The 17,254-nt window shown below is 38.8% G+C and overlaps 2 protein-coding genes and 1 non-coding gene across 5 annotated transcripts in view; 2 read left to right on the top strand and 1 right to left on the bottom strand.

The window, feature by feature from the left end:
- Nudcd1 (NudC domain containing 1) overlaps window positions 1-6,181 on the bottom strand; it is a 52,868-nt gene extending 46,687 nt beyond the window's left edge. For both annotated transcript variants that reach the window (XM_021182895.3, XM_021182896.3), the window contains exon 1: window positions 5,927-6,181. In XM_021182895.3, the coding sequence (XP_021038554.1) occupies window positions 5,927-6,041 (115 nt within the window). In that variant the 5' untranslated portion in view covers window positions 6,042-6,181. The remainder of the gene's footprint in view (window positions 1-5,926) is intronic.
- Window positions 6,182-6,327: 146 nt separating this feature from the next.
- Eny2 (ENY2 transcription and export complex 2 subunit) lies at window positions 6,328-16,581 on the top strand. 2 transcript variants are annotated; one of them, XM_021182899.3, is made up of 5 exons: window positions 6,328-6,434; window positions 7,842-7,918; window positions 10,929-10,999; window positions 12,379-12,453; window positions 13,950-16,581. In XM_021182899.3, exons 2-5 carry the CDS (start codon window positions 7,851-7,853, stop codon window positions 14,024-14,026), a joined length of 291 nt encoding a protein of 96 aa, XP_021038558.1. In that variant the 5' UTR covers window positions 6,328-6,434; window positions 7,842-7,850; the 3' UTR covers window positions 14,027-16,581. The 2 variants fall into 2 exon arrangements, with proteins under 2 accessions (XP_021038558.1, XP_021038557.1); XM_021182898.3 differs by having other exon boundaries at window positions 6,357-6,506.
- LOC115029522 (U6 spliceosomal RNA) lies at window positions 11,071-11,177 on the top strand. Its single transcript, XR_003835083.1, has one exon. It is a non-coding gene; the product is annotated as a U6 spliceosomal RNA (small nuclear RNA).
- Window positions 16,582-17,254: the final 673 nt, after the last annotated feature.

The raw sequence follows: 17,254 nt of genomic DNA, 5'->3' as shown, positions 1-17,254 counted from the left end.
AATGTTGTAACAAGAAATATTAAGTGTCACTGAGCCTACATGTTACCTTAATATAAAACTCACTTTTCCTCTATTCTCCCTGCAACAATTTTCTTTTTTATCCATTGCTTTAGTTTGCTTTCTGCTGCTGTGCTAAACACCATAACCAAAAGCAACCTCAGAGAGGGAGGGTAACTCCAGCATCCAGGTCACAGTTCATCACTGATGATAGTCAGGACAGGAACTCAAGCAGAAACTGACGCAGAAACTATGGAGGAATGGCTTGCTTCCTCTGACCTGTGCTCCATCAGCTTTTGTATACATATAGCACTAAACATCTGCCCAGCAGTGGCTCTGTTCATGATGGGCTGGGTCTTCCCATATCAATCAACAATAAAGACAATTCTTCACATACAGAGATGAAGGTCAATATGAAATGGGCAACACTTCAATTGACATGCCCTCTTCCGGATAACTCTCAATTATGTCAAGTTGACAATAAAACCCACAAAGGACATCATGCCATTCCTATTTTCTTTTTCATTTTTATTGTGTACTTGTGTTTGTGTACATGAATGTATGGGTACCACTCGCATGTCTGGTGCCTGTGGCAAGAAAAGCATCTGATCCTTTAGACTATGGGTACAGATGCTTGTAGGCCACCATTCAGGTTCCTGGCACTGAACCCTCTGCAAGAGCAACACATGTTCTTATCTGCTGAGCTGTTTCTCCAGCCCCACTTTTCCTATTTTCAATGCCTGCACTGAGTCCTGGCTTACATATTTATTCACTCATGTATTTAGCAAGTCTTTTAATAAGCACCACTCGTACCAGTGATACACAAAGTTCTACCTTTTCAGAACTTAGGATCTTGTAAGAAAAAGGATAATGGGCCAGGTGTGATGGTGCACACCTTTAATCTCAGCACTCGGGAGGCAGAGGCACATGGAACTCTGAATTAGAGGCCAGCAAGTTCTGTCTCAAAATAATAAATAGATAACCACACCTCTCAAGCAAAGCAAAGGGGTACTAATCCAGCAATGACACTGTAAAATAAATTTTACATAATTAAATCTTATATTAAAAAAATACAAATACCACAAGGATATATAGAAGAGAATTGACCTACTAAGGAGATTAACAAAAGCTTTCCAGGACAGAGCCAAGAAGAAAAAATTAATTGAAGAAATACAACTTTACATAATACCCTTTCTAAGCAAAAACAGGAAAAAAGTGGAAATAAAAGATACGCATTCGTACTGAAAGTCCTAGTTTTCTTTCCTATTGCTGTGATAAAACCCTGATAAAAGCCACTTAGGGAAGAAAGGGTATTTATTTATGTCACAATTCCAGGTTACCACCCATCATTGCTAGGAAGTCAATTCAGAAACATGAAGCCACTATTCACATCCATGGTCAGGAACACAGAGAATGAATACACATTTGGTGCTCTATCCCTGTCACTCAAGCCAGGGCTCAACCCATTAAATGATGCTACCACAGTCAAGATATGCTTTCCTATCAAAATGACCTGAACTACAATAAATAAATACATAAACACAAAGTCTCACACCCACACCCACAGGGCAAATTAAGCAATTTACTCCTGTCACTTACTCCTCAGGTGATTCCGGCTGTGTCTAATGAGAATTAGAACTAACCATTACTAGTTTGCAAAGTATAAAAACTACGTACCAAGAACAGCTGCAAAGGAATGCAGCTGAAGAATGAGCACAGAAATTGATTATAAGACACTTTATCTTCATTTCTTCCTTTATAAAGGAAGTAAGCACAAATTCATTGGTTTCTAAACAGGAGAGTAAGACTCACACTTGAGTCCTGAGACAGTATGTAAAAAACAATGATTTGGAAAACAGATTGCAGCAGAAAAGGGGCAAAACCATTAAGAAGCCACTGAGGTCACTCAAATGAGGGGAGCTGAGGTCAGCCAAATGAGAGGTGGCAGAAGCCTGGAAACATTTCAGACGTCAGAAGCAAAATCCTAAGATTATAAGAACACTGATTGAGGACTGTGGGAACATCTCCTTCATTTCAAGGAAGTATTTATTTTATAAGGGATTGTTAAAAATATATACTTCACTAAATAAGAGAGAAACTGTAACCAATTGCTGGTTTTCTAGCACCACTGTGTGGATGAAATGTACTAATGCAGGAAGCATATCTGACTCTAATGGCTCAAAGCAGTAGTGATTTTAAACAATAATAAGCCAAGTATGGTTTTTGCCATCTTTGGATAAAGAACCCTAGGTAGCCCAAAATAAATCAGAAGTTTCTTAACCTTTTCCCTATTAGAACATCACCCCTTTAAAAAGTAAATAAATAAATCAAGAAAGATATAAGATGATGAAAACACTGTCCATGATCATGGGCTGGATGGATTAATATTGTAAGAATGGATATATTACCAAAATTATTCTATTGATTCACTGCAATCCTCTTCAAGATTTCCATGGCAATCTTCATAGAAGTAGAAGAACCCAAAAATTCACATGGAAATGCCTAAGACTACAACTAATCAAAGCGATTCTAAGCAGCGATGTTACTGGAGGCATCAAACACCTGACCTTATTCTAGAGATATAATAGAGACAGCATGACGTCAGCATGAAGGCAGACACTGAGAACACGTGAGAGACCAAAAAAATCAATCCACACAGCTATGACTGCCTAATTTTTCACACAGGTATCAAAGACATAACTGGAAAAAAAAAGACAGCTTATTTAATAAATACTAATGACACACTTGTTACCTACTTGAAGAATGAAATAAAACCTGTTTTGTTTTGTTTTGTTTTGGGGGGGTGTGTTGTGTACTGTGTATTCAGAAGCTGATTTCTGTGTCCAGGAATCTAGTTACAGTCCAGACGCTGGCATTGTCATGATTATTGAACCATCTCCTCAATCAATCTTTTATAAAGAATGTTCTCCAATTATCTCTGATTGGTTAATAAAGAGCTGATTAGCCTTTGGCTGGGCAGAGAAGGCAGGACTTCTGATTCCAGGGAGACAGTCCCAAAGGAGGTGTGTGTGGGGAGACTGAGAAAGAATTGGTCCTGAGCAAAGGATCCGAGAGGAGTCAGGATGAGCAGGTCACCAAGGGATTCACCATGAAGGTGCACATGGAATAGAGCAAGCCAGGGAAACTCAGACTGCAAGTAACATGGGACCTATGGCTTAGAAAGTTAGAAAAGACAAGAATCTGCCCAGTCATTGTGTTTAAAGATTGTTAATAAACTTAATAGGACTTTGAGTCAATTATTTAGGAGCTAGAATGGGAACAGATAAGGCTTTCCCTCCTAAATTATTGACTATATTCACTCTACATAAAAATTATTTCAAACTCTATCAAAGGTCTTAATTTAAAACCTGAGATACTGAGATGGCCGCAAGAAATTAAAGGGAATACACTTCAAGATATAGGCACAGAAAGAAAAAAAAAACTTTTGAACAATACTTTATCAGCACAGGAAATACCCACAGGAAATAATAAACGAGATGATATAAAATTAAAATGTTTTCTCAACAGCAAAGAAACTACTAACAGAGTGAAAGGCAGACCAGAATGAAACAGTCTTTAGCTCTATACTCAGACAAAAGGTTAATAGTTAACTATACATAACAACGACAACAAACTAGAAAAACTAAAACACACATCACTACGCATCAAAGTGTTTCACATCCTTAGCAATCAGGAAAAAAGCAAATTAAACCTACTTTGAGATTCAGTGTCATCCATAAGAAATGAGAGGATAGCACACACTGATGATCCCGTTTTACGGCTAGCGGAAATTTAAACTACTTATAGCCATTATGGAGATCTATATGGAGGTTTCTCCAAATCTTATGACCCAACAGCTATACTTTTGGGCATATACTCAAAGAATTCTCTATCCTACCACTGAGATGATCCCTGCACACTCACATTCATTACTGCTCTCTTCCCAAAAGCTAGGTCAATCTAGATGTTCATCAATAGATGACTGAATAAAGGAAAGCTACACAGATGCATGTATATGAAATGCATTATATTCAGTTGTAAAGAAAATGAGATTTGCAGAAAAAATGGACAGCTCTAATCTTGGTTGTCAACTTCATAGGACCCCAAATCATCTTATAGATAAGCCTCTGGGCAAACCTATGCGAGATTACCTAGATCTTAATGGGGGGGCAGCACTACTGAATAAAGAGAAATCAGGTTGAGAGTAAGCATTCTCATTTCCTGACTGTGGGTGCCAGCAAAGAGAGTTACACAAAGGCACAAGGAAACTTGGGCATTACACCTGTTTAGTACCTTGATTTCACATTAACAGAGTAATATAATTTCCTAGACTTTCACTGTCCCAACTTTTAGCACTCTAGATCTACACCCTCTGCTAGGGTCTTCCAACAGCAATTCTTCGCTTGATTATTTAATTTGCTTTGGCCAATGGAACAAGTGGAAATGTGTCAACAGCCATGGAACAGCATGTACACCGTGACTTAACTTCCCGAAAACAGCCTGTGCTAGCCTGTTGAAGGGTGACCAGCCATATGGAAGACTCAAGTCAAGATCATCTGGCAAGTGATCTAGACAAAGCAAGCTGACTAGAATTGCCTCTGCCAACTCCTAACTGAATGAGCAGTGAGGAGAACCTGCTGGTTTGAGCCAGTAGGTTTTGTTCCTTTGTATTCTGTTTCCAATCAATTGGCTAACTAAACATGGCCAGATCATTTATTGACACAGAAAGAAAAGCAACAAAAACGTCCAAGAGAAAGAACAAAAAGAAGGAAGCACCTCTCCTCTTATACCAGCCAGCAGCTACCTGTTTTCCTTCACAACTCAAGTCCCTCATCAACTCCTTCGGGAAGTTTTCCCAGGTCTCAAAACAAGTTGAGAAAACATACTCAGTTAGACCATTACATTTGCTCACGTTCCTCTCACTACTTGCCCATACTGTAATTAGATGTTTATTAGTGAATGGATTATGATTTATTAGGCACTCATGATTATACCAATCACGTAATCATCTTGATGAATCACAAAACAGGCCCACAACAATTACTTTTACACTTAAGAAACAAACTTAAAAAAAAAAAAAAAAAAAAAAAAAACAAGCATTTGTTGGTCTACTTGTTTATGTCTTTAATCCCAGCACAGAGGCAGCTGGTTATCTGTGAGTTCTGGGCCAGTCTGGGCTACAAAGCAAGTGCCAGGACAGTCAAGAATAGACTTCCTTGTATCTATAGAAAAGATACATAGATACATATATACGTAACGCGTGATACTCAAACGTCGACTAACACCTCTAGGATCACTATTTCTCAAAGTGCAACCTATGGAAAACTTGTATCAAAATAAGAATCTGCAGAGACATGTATTTAAAAACACAAATCCCTGGATACTTTCCCTAACAAAACTACAATTCCTATGGTTGTAAAAAGAATAGCCTCTAGGAAGTTACAGATAAATAAGTAGTAGCAGTAAGCAACAGTAAGCGCACTAAATCACTTTCCCTCAATAAATTGTAGCGTGATCCAGGACCCGAGTATTTGAAACTGCTAACTTAATGTGGAAATTTTTGTCTCCCAAGAAATGATTCTGCGTCAGAAGGAAAAAGGGAGTTGGGGACTTTCCAAGGAGGTGTGGCTTCTCAGCGAACACATTTACTAAAGGTGGTTTGGGAAGGAAGGACAACTTGAACCTTCAGAGCAAGACCCAGATGTATGGGCGGAGAATATCCGAGCCTGGGCTGCGGACGCCTAGGCCAGCCCACAGTGCCGCGGCTAAGGCGCGGAAGGAAAGGGGGGCATCCTCGGGTCCCCGCGTGGACCGCCGCTCTAGGTGCAGACCGGCAGGAGGTGGCTGGCTAGCCGGAGTGACAGAGGGTTGCGCCAATGGCAGCCTCAACGAGAAGGAACCGGGTGCGAGAGGGTGCCGCCGATCCCACCTGCATCAAGCTCCAGCTGGTAGCAGGGCAGCGGTTCGAGAGACAGCTTGTAGCCCTCGAAGCGGGGATCCAGCAGAGGTCTTTTCACCCGCAGAGAGCAATTGGCCGCCTCCATCGCGTTTCCCCGATCCCAGCAAGAGAATCAATAAAGCTCTTGTTGAAAGGTCCGCGCTTCACTCCTGGAACTGAGGCTGGGAAGCGGCGTGGTTCCCATCCCAGAGGACTCTGCGGCGCCACGTCTCTTCTGGGAAGTGTAGTGTCCATGAGAAATCTGGTTCTGTTGCATGCTGGGAAATGTAGTTTTTTGATACCCGATCCCACGCCAGCTAACAGACTATGGACTTCCTTACCCAGAGGGCCGAGCGACCAGAAGGCGGCCCGCGCTAGTTGAATTCTCACATTATAGGCAGGGTGGCCAGATCCCGCCCCGGAAATGCGTGGTCTAGCTTTCTGTGTGCTTAGGTGCCCGAGCTACTGAGGGTCTAAGTCCGGGCAGCCGAAGAGTGTGGTAGGTAACGGTCGTCAGCGCAAGGGTCATTTCGTCGCTGGGAAGGGACGGCCCTCGCCCGCGGTGATGGTGGTGAGCTATGCCCGTGGTCCTCAGGGCCGGGACCCGGGCCCAGCCCAGGCTCCTTTCGATGTGCTGTCTTTCGTTAGCTTCCCCGACCCGCGCTCGCTCGCTCGTTCGCTCGCGGGCCTGTAGGGCTCTCCGACAGGGCGTGCTGCTGGAGTTGGCCCCGAGCCAGTCCCCGCTTTGTTTTCTGGCTCCTCCCCTCCCGCCTCTCCAGCTGTCTGCGCCGTGTTGCATTTTCCTAAAGAATGTCAGAACCGGGAGGGAGTCCCTAGCGCCCTGGTTTTACCAGTGAGAAAACTGAGGCCTTTAGGCATTAAGTGACTTGCCCAAGGTCACTATCCGTGATTTTAGGGGCCAAGACGAGACGAAGTTTTGCTGTTCTTGCTATGACACTGTCTAAACTTTTGCAGTTATTTTGGAAATGTTAAGCCCCAACTACAGAAGTAAAGCGTTGCCTAGTTATTAACCTTCTGTTCACCTGCTTCTTGCGCAGCCCAACTCTGAAAATTCTTTGTAGTCTGAATTTCCATACAGACAAGAAGGAGAATTACAAAAGTAGATTCAAGTTAGTGACATTAAGTAGGAAAACATTAACTTAAACCTGACTTTACTTTTAAATGGCAAAAATGCGCTCAAAAGTTAACCTTGCTTTTTTTTTTCCCCCTACACCTATTTTGGCATTGGTTGTTTTTTTATTGAAAATGAAGAATTTCTCAAAGACTAGTTTGAAATTCGTTTTCTTACTTATCCTTCAGAAATAAGGATATTTGTGGTCACAGAAACCCACAGCTAGGGTAGCAGTTGTAATTCTCCGTGGATTTTATTGAGTAAAACAAGCACATAGGCTTGTTTCATTTTACATAATGGTATCTTTTATTAGTATGCATACTATGGCTTACCCAAAAATTGAATGCAGTTAAGATGCAGAAATGAACAGTAGTCAGATATTAATGTACAATTAAATAAGGTGGGACTCCAAGTACCTGACTTCACATTCTGTCTCTGTGCCTCAGTGTTCTCATCTGTAAAATAGAATTGTGTCATTAGAGCAAATTTGGGGGTTAAATATTCTCAGTTTTAGGTATATATGTGCTTAATGGTATTATAATAGTAGTTATTCCCTTTTAAAAAAAGACAAAGAAAAACAATAAAGAGCTTATGAGGGAAGGGAATTGGGATACAGGAAATAATACTAAGAATAATAATACCATCTAAGGTACTTAAAATTATCATCCTTTCCTTATTATAATGTTCAATGTGTTAGGATGATTGTCTAGAGAGGACTTAGAAGGAAACACTTTTCTAAATATTATGTATCTCAAAATGCATGTTGATGTCCAGGTTAGCAAGATGAACAAAGATGCGCAGATGAGAGCAGCGATTAACCAAAAGTTAATAGAAACTGGAGAAAGAGAACGGTGAGTAATAAATTGTATCAATAAAGTAGGTTTTATCATCTTTAAAAATTATATTGGAGGAATTTCAAGTGTCAAGGGCCAAAACATATCTGGAAGGTATTACAGAAAAGTAAAGATTATCAGAGTTTCTATTCTTAACATCGGTAATAGTTTGAATAAGCATTACAAGATTCAGAGGTGTCATATACAAAGATAAACAATTAATGACACCGCTAAAGCATTTTTAACAAAGTGGAAAAGAGACAGCATAGACACAAATGTCTACAGCTGGAGAATATTACCCAGGTTTTAATATAGAACTGCGTTTAATTACCTCAGGCCCTTAACTCTGGGGCAGCATGTGCTGTTACTATTTTCTGAAGGACTTTCTTGTTCCTCTTATTTTAATATTCAGTTATGTATCTTCAAATTCCAGCTCTTGTATCCACTCCCTACTCTATTAGCTTATGGTCTTCAGTGTGATCCACCCTCCATGACAGATATACCTTTGTATTCCCATTGTATAATGCTATGCTCAAAACCTAATTTAAGGAGCAAACGTTTAAAGAAAGGGCTGAGAAACAAACATAGACCGGCTCTCAGAGCAGGGTAATCAAGTGTACAAAAGGAATGTCAGGAACTGTGGAGTCGCTTCCATTTTACCTGGAGGTGTTTGGGTAAGTTTCAGTAATTGAAGAATTTCACCTAGGGTGGAAGAAGAATCTGCAGTTCCCAAGGTCAAAGAGGGAAAGGATAGTCTAGACAGCAGAATCTGCTGCCAAAGCTTTGGTACCGGATAAGTGCTCAGGAACTCACAATATAGGGAAAGTGGGAAAGCTTGTGGCTGGAGCAGTATGCAGGAGTATGGATTGTTGTGTAAGAATTCTGTCCATTGAAAACATACTGAATTTCAGAACTGTTTTGACCAATGGAACTATTTAAGCCCATCTAATTAAAACATTGAAAATTTGAAGGTGCTTTTATGCATCATTTAGTCCAGACACTTAGATATTGTTGCAAGATGTATCTTTTCCTCTCTCAGCTCTGCTTTCGTCTTTGTTGTCTTTATTCTCAAACAGGCCCTACCCACAGGTGGCAGAGATTAGCAGTTCCAAATTTACATTCCACCAGCTCAGAGTACCTATCTCAGCAAAGAGCCTCACTTGATTACCATCTTGCTTAGGTAATAGGCAAGTTATGCGCAGCCTTGCCCAGGTCATATTTCACATTACAAGAACCTTGTCCAGATTTATATAGGGAGAATGACACAATAGTGTTTGGTTGTTTTTCTCTTACAGAGCAGAAACTGAGTGAGTTATTTGCAAAAGCATATGTTCCTGTCTTTATCTTTGGATAATGGGAATTAGTAAGGATTTTTGGAAAGGAAGTGACTAGATTACATTTTCATTGTAGAGATACTATTCTATCAATGGGAATGTAGATTTGAAGGGACCAAGATAGATGGTAGAAAAATTAATTAGATGATGTGGTGAAGGTAAAAAGTAGTAAAATGGAAGGGAGAACAAAGGAGAGACAGACCTCCATGTGAAGAAAGACATAGTGGATGCTGTGCTGGGGTGTTGACAGTATATGCTTAGAGAATTATAGTTTTCTCTCTTATTGGTGTAGTACCTGTCAGGTGCCATTCTCTGTTAAGAGCCCAGGATACACTTAGGAAAGTCTAATTTCATGGGACTAACATTTTAATGGCCGGAAACAGGTTATAATTGTGTAATATGCCACATGGTGATTCAGAGTGCCAGGGTAAAAATCAAGCATGAGATATGCAGGGAGGGTGATGCTTTAGACAGAAAAGGAACAGTATCTGATAAAACATCAGAGAACTATTACAGAATGGGGACTCCAGTGGCCACAGTGTTAACATAAACTTGCCTGAATGTGCTATCTAAGGAGAAAAGTAGGTAAAGGGAGAGGAAATGGAGTCAGCATAGCTGAGGAGAAGACAGAGTTTATTTGTCTTAGAACTTATCCTGGGGACATTGGGAAGGCACTGGAAGATTTTGAAGAGAATGTTAAGCTTGAGGGAAGAGGCAGGGAGTGGATGTAAGTTAGACCTAAGTTCAGACAAGGAAAGAAGGGGCCTGGAACTAGGGTACTCTTGGCAGAGAAACATTTGAATTGTAGGCAAGCATTTTAAAACTGGAAGTGGAAGATTTACTCATGCATTGGAAATGTAGCAAGATGAAGGATATTCCCAAGTTCTAACGCAACAAACCAGAGGAATGAGATTGTCATTTTGAGGAAGTGAGAGTGGGAAAGTTGGGTTATGGCTTTTGAAATTGAAAGCCTAACAGGTATCACGGCAACCATACCACATAAAGCATCTCTGAAAGATGGTGAAAGAGTAGAGATGTGCAAGGAAAGCCAGTCTGTTTTCTTTTTTTTTTTTTTTTTTTTTTTTTAAAGATTTATTTATTGATTATATGTAAGTACACTGTAGCTGTCTTCAGACATTCCAGAAGAGGGCGCCAGATCTCGTTGCGGATGGTTGTGAGCCACCATGTGGTTGCTGGGATTTGAACTCTGGACCTTTGGAAGAGCAGTCGGGTGCTCTTACCCACTGAGCCATCTCACCAGCCCCAGTCTGTTTTCTATAAAGTGTGACACATTTCAATTGAAAAGTCATTTCTGTTAAGGACTTTTAGTTTACACAAATAGGGGTAGCAGATTATTTTCTTGGTGTCACAAATGGGTACAGCATTTTCAGTGTGAAAAAAAAAAAGAAAATCCTGCTAATTAAATTACAGTAGCTTTGTCATTGCTGCAGTATGGAAGTGGGGCAGCTAAAGACTGTAGTTAGTGAATGAATTGGAACCTGAAGATAAGTGAGGACAAAATTTGACTTTGGTAACATCAAAAAACTAATGACTCCGGATTAGACCATAATTAAAGTGTGGGGATGGAAAGCAGGGAGGTTTTAGTTGAACAGTTTGTACTAGTACATTGCTTCAGACATTCCTAGCTAAAGTATCTTACTTCTATTAATTTGAAAACATTTCCTTTTAAACAGCCTCAAAGAGTTGCTGAGAGCTAAATTAATTGAGTGCGGCTGGAAGGATCAGCTCAAGGCGCACTGTAAAGGTAATCACTTTCTCTTAGATAAGCAGGCTGTTTCTGTTGCTCTGGGAGCCGTTATAGGAAAGGATAGTTCAGTGCTCAAGTCGGCAGCACATATACTAAAATTAGAACAATACAGAGAAGATTAGCATGGCCCCTGCGCAAGGATGACACGCAAATTCGTGAAGCGTTCCATATTTTTTAAAATGTGATTTTTTTTCCAGGTGGAAAAAAAAAGACAAAAAGAAAGTATAGTTCATATCCTACAGTGTAAGTCCTCAAACGCCATTTTAAGCAAATGGAAATTGAATACTATTGTAAGAGTTCTCTTCTCAATGATATCCTTAGACTTAACTCCTGAGTTTTTAGGAATTTTTTATGTATTTTGCAAAAGTTTATCACGAGTTTTGAAGATCCTCTAAGATCAAATGATGGACTCCTTTGTTTTTAAGTAATGTTAGTAATACTGATATAATTTCCCTCAATGCAATGAGCATTGGTTGTTGATAGATGGAACTCATTTGTAACAATGTTGTCAGGGAATTAAACTTAAAATAGCAAATGTACAAATAAAGGGTTTTTTTTTTTTTTTTTTTTTTTACTTTTTTTGGTAGATATTGTTGATATTGCACATGCTTTTTTGAATCCTTTATCAGGTTCAACTTTTGGTATAGTGAAATTCTAGATATTTTTAATGAGTTGTCTTTATATTGCAATGTTTTCTACAAGTGGAAGTAATAGGTTATGTCTATATTAACTATAAAAAAGCAATGTGATATGTTGATAAAAGGGAAGCTGAAATCATGCAAACCTGCAAGACTGCAGTTGGCTTTCCACCGGGTACAGATGAGTAATCTTTATCCCTCGGTTGTCTCACCTCTGACCAAGGAGTTCTTTATAGATATTTAAAGTTGTAAAGCAGCTAGCAGGGTTCCAGAAATGTTGATTGTATTCCCTCATCATTTCCTTTGGTCTGGGCTAGAGAAGAGAAATGAGCACAGTAGCTCTACATCCTAATTTTGGCCATAAAGTTATAAAGTAGACTCAAATAATACATTTTGTTTCCTTGATATATTTAAGGGTAATGTGATTACAGTAAGCTCTGTTCAGTTCCAGCTTTTTAGAAAAGATGGATTTGGCACTATCCAGTTCTAATATACCCTAATATTACAGCTCTTTGTTTGCTTAAGTTATTTACCTGAAGTATAAACAGACTTCTATAATCTGCAGATTAATACATTTATGAGGCTATAAATTTTCATTAAAAAAAGAAAAAAGTTTCCTCTTTTTATTTAAAGACCAGTCTATACTCTAAAAACATGATTTTAACCCTTCCTCTATGAAAATCTTTCTTACAGATAATGATTTTAAATGATATGATTTGTTTTTTGCTTTTGCATAAGAGGTAATTAAAGAAAAAGGACTAGAACACGTTACTGTTGATGACTTGGTGGCTGAAATCACTCCAAAAGGCAGAGGTAAGGAGCACAAACTGTCAGGAATCAGGCGTTTAGTAGGGAAAAAAATCCTATCCAAAATCCTTTCTAAGGAGTTGTTGTTCCTGTGGGGGAAGTTGAAGAGCAGTTGCCTGGAGGACTGGTGTAGCAGTCCTGACTAAGAGCTGAGGTGATAGGTGTAAGTCGGCACTTGTGGTGTACGGTCTTAGATTGATGACTGGTAAGGCAGATCAGTTTTAACATGGGATCTTAGGGACGTGCCACCTAAAGCTAGCACTTATACGATTTATTAAATATGGCCTGATTCCACCTAAATATTAATAATTCAACATTCCAGTCCTGAGTCATTGTCCTACTATCTCTTTTCTTATTAAAAATAAATGAAACTGTCTTCTTGATTGTCTAATTAAGAATTTGGTAATTCACAGTGATGCATATTTAAGACTTAGAAGTGAAAGCTTCTAAACTAGATGAATTTATAGGATGTCTTTACACATAGCCACAATCAAAATCAGTTGAATATAAAATAAATTTGTGGAGATGACTACAGCATATGAATTCCTGTTGAGAAGAAGGAATTATAAAGCCCCTTGGTCCTTTTTCTTAAAGCTTGTTTATAACTTTTTTCAAGTATGGATCTGGAAAAATATTTCTTCATTTTATGAATTTATACTTTAAGCTAGTTTTCTCTGATTTCTTTTTCTATTTTTAATTTGTTAACATTGTTTAGATATCCTGTTTCTCTTTGAACATTTTCATTTTGTACTTTGCCCATTGGTATCCAGTAAACTTGACCCTTCTTTGAGATTATTACATTTCCACCTTTGCCATTCTTCCCTCTTAACCTCATGCGCCCCTCCTTACCTCAAATTAATAGCCTCTGTTTTAAAAGTTTCATAAGTTTTCATATACATACATGGATTCATTTAGCTATAACCTCAAGAAGGCTGGCTGTGACCCTTAATCCCCTTCCTACCCCCAATACAATAAAAATTATTTCCCACTCCAGGCCAGGGAGATGGCTTAGAGGTTAAAAGCACTGACTGCTCTTCCAGAGGTACTGAGTTCAATTTCCAGCAACCACGTGGTGGCTCACAACCATCTATAATGAGATCAGATACCCTTTTCTGGTGTGTCTGAAGAGAGCAACAGTGTATTCATATACATAAAATAGATAAATCTTTAAAGAAAAGATGGATGCTGGCTCTGTTGATGCTTTGGCAGTCAGGTTGATAATCCCAAGGTGACCTGTCAGTGTGGTCTGAGTCGGAGTTATCAGTGTGCCGTTGCATTTTCAATGGACATGTGTATATCCAGTTTAAAGAATCTCCCCAGGCTTGATGAGCTGTGCAGTTAGGTATTAGATGTCAAGTCTGATATTTTTATCTCTTTATTTTTTAATTCAACCATGAGAGTTCTGTGAAATCCCTGTAGTAGTAGTTTCTAATAAAACGTCAAGTCAAATTCACATGTGATCATTGGAGTCTTCTTACATTGATGTTTAATTTTTGTTTCAGCCCTGGTACCTGACAGTGTAAAGAAGGAACTCCTACAAAGAATAAGAACATTCCTTGCTCAGCATGCCAGTCTTTAAGGGTGAATTAGAATGTGTTGGTCTGTGGATTTATTTCTGAAAGTAAAACTTGCCATAATTAGAAATTGATTTCCCAAAATAAAGTCCTTTTTTGTATGATGGTATACAGTTTTCAGTAATGTATACATTGTATTGATTTTTTTCCCTAAATGTGTTATTTTAATAAATATCTCATGAATGAGTTTCAATTTTTTTTATTTTGGAATAAATGGGACTCTGTTTATTACTGATTGCCTAGAAATGTTGAGAGAAAAATGCCAGCAATTACTATAATCCAGTATTTATATGTGTGATTCTCTGTGCTAACGTCTGAGACGCCTTTCTGGGTTGTCTACGAAATGGTTTGTTCTTCTTTTGATTCCTCACATTTGATAACTGTGATGCTCCATCTTTGTACTGTAGGTTGTCTATTTCTTTGTTACAAATTCTGAGTGTTAGGACTGGGTCTTACTTAATCTGTATGTGCCTTCCTTATGCTTCAAAGAAATTACCATCTAGTGGAAGACAGAACATTTCCAAGCTGACTGAATACCACATTTTCTACTCATCTGAACTTTGAAAGCAGAATCTCTAAATTGCATCCCCATATACTGAGGTCAAGAAAGAACTTTAATGGGAAATAATCTCTACCAATTAGCTTTACTCTTGACATCAATCAGGATTACCAGATCTAATGGACTCTTGTCTATCAGTGTGACCTTTGACGCAGAGTGATTATGTTGGCCATCCTTCCACTTGGAACTTTGCATCCCCCTCCTCACACTGCTTCCTACCATTGGAAGTCCTTTCTGGCTTTTTATGGAGTACATTTTGCTGTATGTAACTTTTAAGTAATGTTTTGTTGGACTTTCTCCTGAGTCCTCTGATTAATAATATGTTTTCCCTGGTTGAATCCCAGGAGGTGAGTCTGCCATGTTTCAAATATCAAGAGATTGATATATGCTGAACATTCTCACAACCAGACTTAATTCTCGCCTCACTGCCCATATACCACCAGTGGGTCTACTTCCTTGGATAGTTCACAAACACCTTTAAATGACCATACTTTAACAGTAAGATTCTCCCCTATTAACTACCTGTGTGTTATTCCTTATTCATGGGGTCTCTCAGACACAAGTGACTCAAGATGAATATTAATGCTATTTTTCGGAGGGAAAAAAACAAGATTACTTGTGAAACATCCTTAGTTTTGTGTTTGTGTTACTGCTGCTGATTGGTTGAGGGCCAGCTATAAACTTGGATTATCATTTCTGGCCCTCCTAAGCCCAAGTGATTGCAGTGACTCCTCTGTGCCTCCACTATCTTCCTCATCGTTTCCCTGCCTATGTGGCCTTATGAAATCCAAGTCTGGTCATTTGTTCCCCTACTTGAAATGTTTCAATACTGGATGAAATTCAAACTCAGCATACTAGCTAGGCCCCTCTAAATCTAGCACGTATTTCTATCTCTGCAGTCTGTAAAAAAAGTTGTTCCATCTCTTAGTACCTCTCAAAATCATAACATCTAGGAAGCCCTTTAAGTTGTTACTACTTTCCCTTCTGAGTTCAGCTTGAGTTTTTAAATGTTCTGACAGTCCCATGATTTCAATTCCTTGTCACTGATTTCTTTTTGGATTTTTGAGATAAGCTGCCCCTCCGTCGGTCAGCTGGCCTCACACTGGCCTTGAGCATGAATCCTGAGAGCTGTGAGCACAGGGATGTTAGTCCATCTGGAGGGGAGGGAACAAACTCATTGTATGATTCTCATTTATGAAAGAATGGGTAAGGCAGTGACTGAACTGAGTGAGCACTACAGGAGCACATGATAAAAAAAGTCCTAATAAATAGGTACAGTTGAGAAAAGGGTTCATCGTCCACACTTAATGTCATAAGTTTAAATGTCATTGAGTCATTTACAGAACTATATATTTGGGTCTTGAGATATGTACACCCAAAATCTTGCCCAAAGTAATATTTTGTTTCAGTTTCATAATGTTCTAAAATATTGATAGCAATTTTCATTTTGTTACCAATTATAAAAAAAGTCTTACATGGTACACAGAAAGTATTAAAAATAAGGGGTAGTTCTTCATAATTCTGTATATAGAAACAAACTGAGAAGGCTTATAAAGATGTTATTTTAATATCCCAAAAGATTTTTAAAATGACATTTGGAAATTCCTTGACAATGAGAAAAATAACCAAGTTTAAAATGCTTTGTAGAAATTTAAGGTGAGAGCATAGATTCGGTTTTTGGAGGTTTTTTTGTTTGTTTGTTTTTAATGGTATTTTTGGCCTTTTTTTTTTCCCCGGTTTGTTTTGAGACAGGGTCACATGTAGTCCAGGCTTTCTCTGTACTTGCTATGTAGCCTAGGTAAGTCTTGAATACCTGATCCTCCTACCTCTACCTCCCAAGTGCTGGGAAGACAGGTGTGTGCCACCTCTGGGGCCCATAACAGCCTAGATTTAAAACAATGCTAAGACTCCCCTACCACCTTTCTCTTTGGCATCTTATAAATGTCTTGTAGATTGAATCTAGAATCACTGGTATTTGTAAATAAATCAACTTTGTGAACACTTTTGGCTTCATTGATTTATGTAAAGTAGGAATACACTGAAACCTCCACCCTTTCACACTCAGTGTTGGAAACTTAATACACTTGTTCCATGCCTGCACTGGGCCAGTATAGTCATCACTGTATCTTCTGTTATAGTGGGAAAGAAGACCCAACTAAATCATTTATACAATCACTTTAGGCATTACAAGTGTATCATTTGGTTAAGCAGTGCCAAGCCAGGGACTGGTTGGTAACTGGATATAAGACTTTACATAACTTGATAGAAAGTTCCACCCAACACAAGAGAACTGTGACAGCTGCTCAATAGCTGCTGTTGGAATTGATCCTGTGGTGTGTGTGTGTGTGTGTAAAACACATATGCCTGCACATGTCTAACCTTTGCAGAAGCCTAGCTTGTGTTAATATGACTTCATAAAATCCTACATATTTTCTGCTATTGAGCAGAAACCATTGAACAGACATTGAATGAAACTGTTAAGTACAATCAAATCATTCAGGTTCTAATCTCACTAATCATAAGATACTGGGTAGCAGATAAGAATGACTATTGCCTTGGTTTCACTATTTGGATAGTGGCCTGGCAAGAATTAATAGACCTAAATACTGATAGGGTAATGAGAATATATAGACTTATGTTAGCTTACCTAGAATTTTATAAATATGTGTTTTCT

This window comes from Mus caroli, unplaced genomic scaffold (genome assembly GCF_978045245.1).
Source record: "Mus caroli unplaced genomic scaffold, Mus_caroli_1 scaffold_16, whole genome shotgun sequence".
Lineage (NCBI taxonomy): Eukaryota > Metazoa > Chordata > Mammalia > Rodentia > Muridae > Mus > Mus caroli.
Note: the sequence above shows the minus strand (reverse complement) of the source record. Positions and strands in the feature narration are given on the sequence as shown.